Raw genomic sequence first — 1059 nt, 5'->3', positions numbered from 1 at the left:
GTACATGTAACACGTGTAACAAGGACACCTTAAAATAAAGTGTAAATTTTTTGTAATTTGGTATATTAACAATATTTCAGTTGATGAAATATATATATGTTTTGTTTGTTTGTTTTTTCAGTGTAAAACAGCTCGTCATTGGTGCAGCACCCTCAAAAGGAAGACTATGTACCTTATCTACTCCTAAAAGGTGCATATTAGTACACTGGAGTATGAATATGCACCCTATGAACCTTTATATGAAACTGCATTAAATACTCCTCCCAGACCCAATGATTACAAATGATCGTACCAGATGTCCACTTTCTCAGACACGGGCTCGTTCCGAATCACCTCGGGCGCCATCCAGGCCACAGTGCCTGCAAACGACATCTTGGTGCTCTTGTCTCTGAGCTCCTTAGACGTGCCGAAGTCTGAGATCTTCACCAGGTCGTCATGTGTGATCAGCATACTGACAGAGAGAAGATACGTGTGTAAGGCACACTTTCAGTTTGCTCACGCTTCCAGACACAGTTGTGTGGATTGGTACAAAGCTCATCATACTTGGGTGATTTGAGATCTCTGTGGATGATCTTGTGCAGGTGGAGGTAGTTCATGCCGCCTGCGATGCCCATGGCCCAGTCCACCAGCAGGGACGGCGTGATCTTCCTGCCGGCCCTCAGCACCTCGTAGAGCTGGCCCTGCGCGCAGTACTCCATGATGAGGCAGTAACACGGAGCCTGCGTGCACACGCCCCTGAAACACACACACACACACACACACACACACACACTGTGTGACACTCACTGACATTCAGTGTCAATATCAAGTCAAAAATGTTGCCACAGCCTGACACTGGATTGTTTGATATGATATGGATATGAAGAGCAGAGAATACTGGAACAACTACACGTCAAAAAAATCAAATGTCATAAATCAAATACAATATATAAATATACATACAAAGTTCACAAAGTGAAAGAGGTTAGCATGAGCTGCTGTTGTTTTATTGCAGCCTTTTAAACTGAATTTGGATTCTCAGAAGCAGAGTTGGAAATTGCTGGGGCTTGTTGGCAAAAA

At 43.7% G+C, this 1059-nt stretch overlaps 1 protein-coding gene across 1 annotated transcript; it reads right to left on the bottom strand.

Moving 5' to 3' along the window:
• Window positions 1-292: 292 nt before the first annotated feature.
• LOC107578916 (mitogen-activated protein kinase kinase kinase 12-like) lies at window positions 293-734 on the bottom strand (the record flags this gene model as incomplete). Its single annotated transcript, XM_016264819.1, has 2 exons — window positions 544-734; window positions 293-451 (listed from the first exon to the last, which is right to left on the bottom strand). Coding segments are annotated over exons 1-2 (314 nt in total), but the record flags the coding sequence as incomplete, so codon positions are not given.
• Window positions 735-1059: the final 325 nt, after the last annotated feature.

This window comes from Sinocyclocheilus grahami, unplaced genomic scaffold (genome assembly GCF_001515645.1).
Source record: "Sinocyclocheilus grahami isolate Dianchi unplaced genomic scaffold, SAMN03320097.WGS_v1.1 scaffold12748.1, whole genome shotgun sequence".
Lineage (NCBI taxonomy): Eukaryota > Metazoa > Chordata > Actinopteri > Cypriniformes > Cyprinidae > Sinocyclocheilus > Sinocyclocheilus grahami.
Note: the sequence above shows the minus strand (reverse complement) of the source record. Positions and strands in the feature narration are given on the sequence as shown.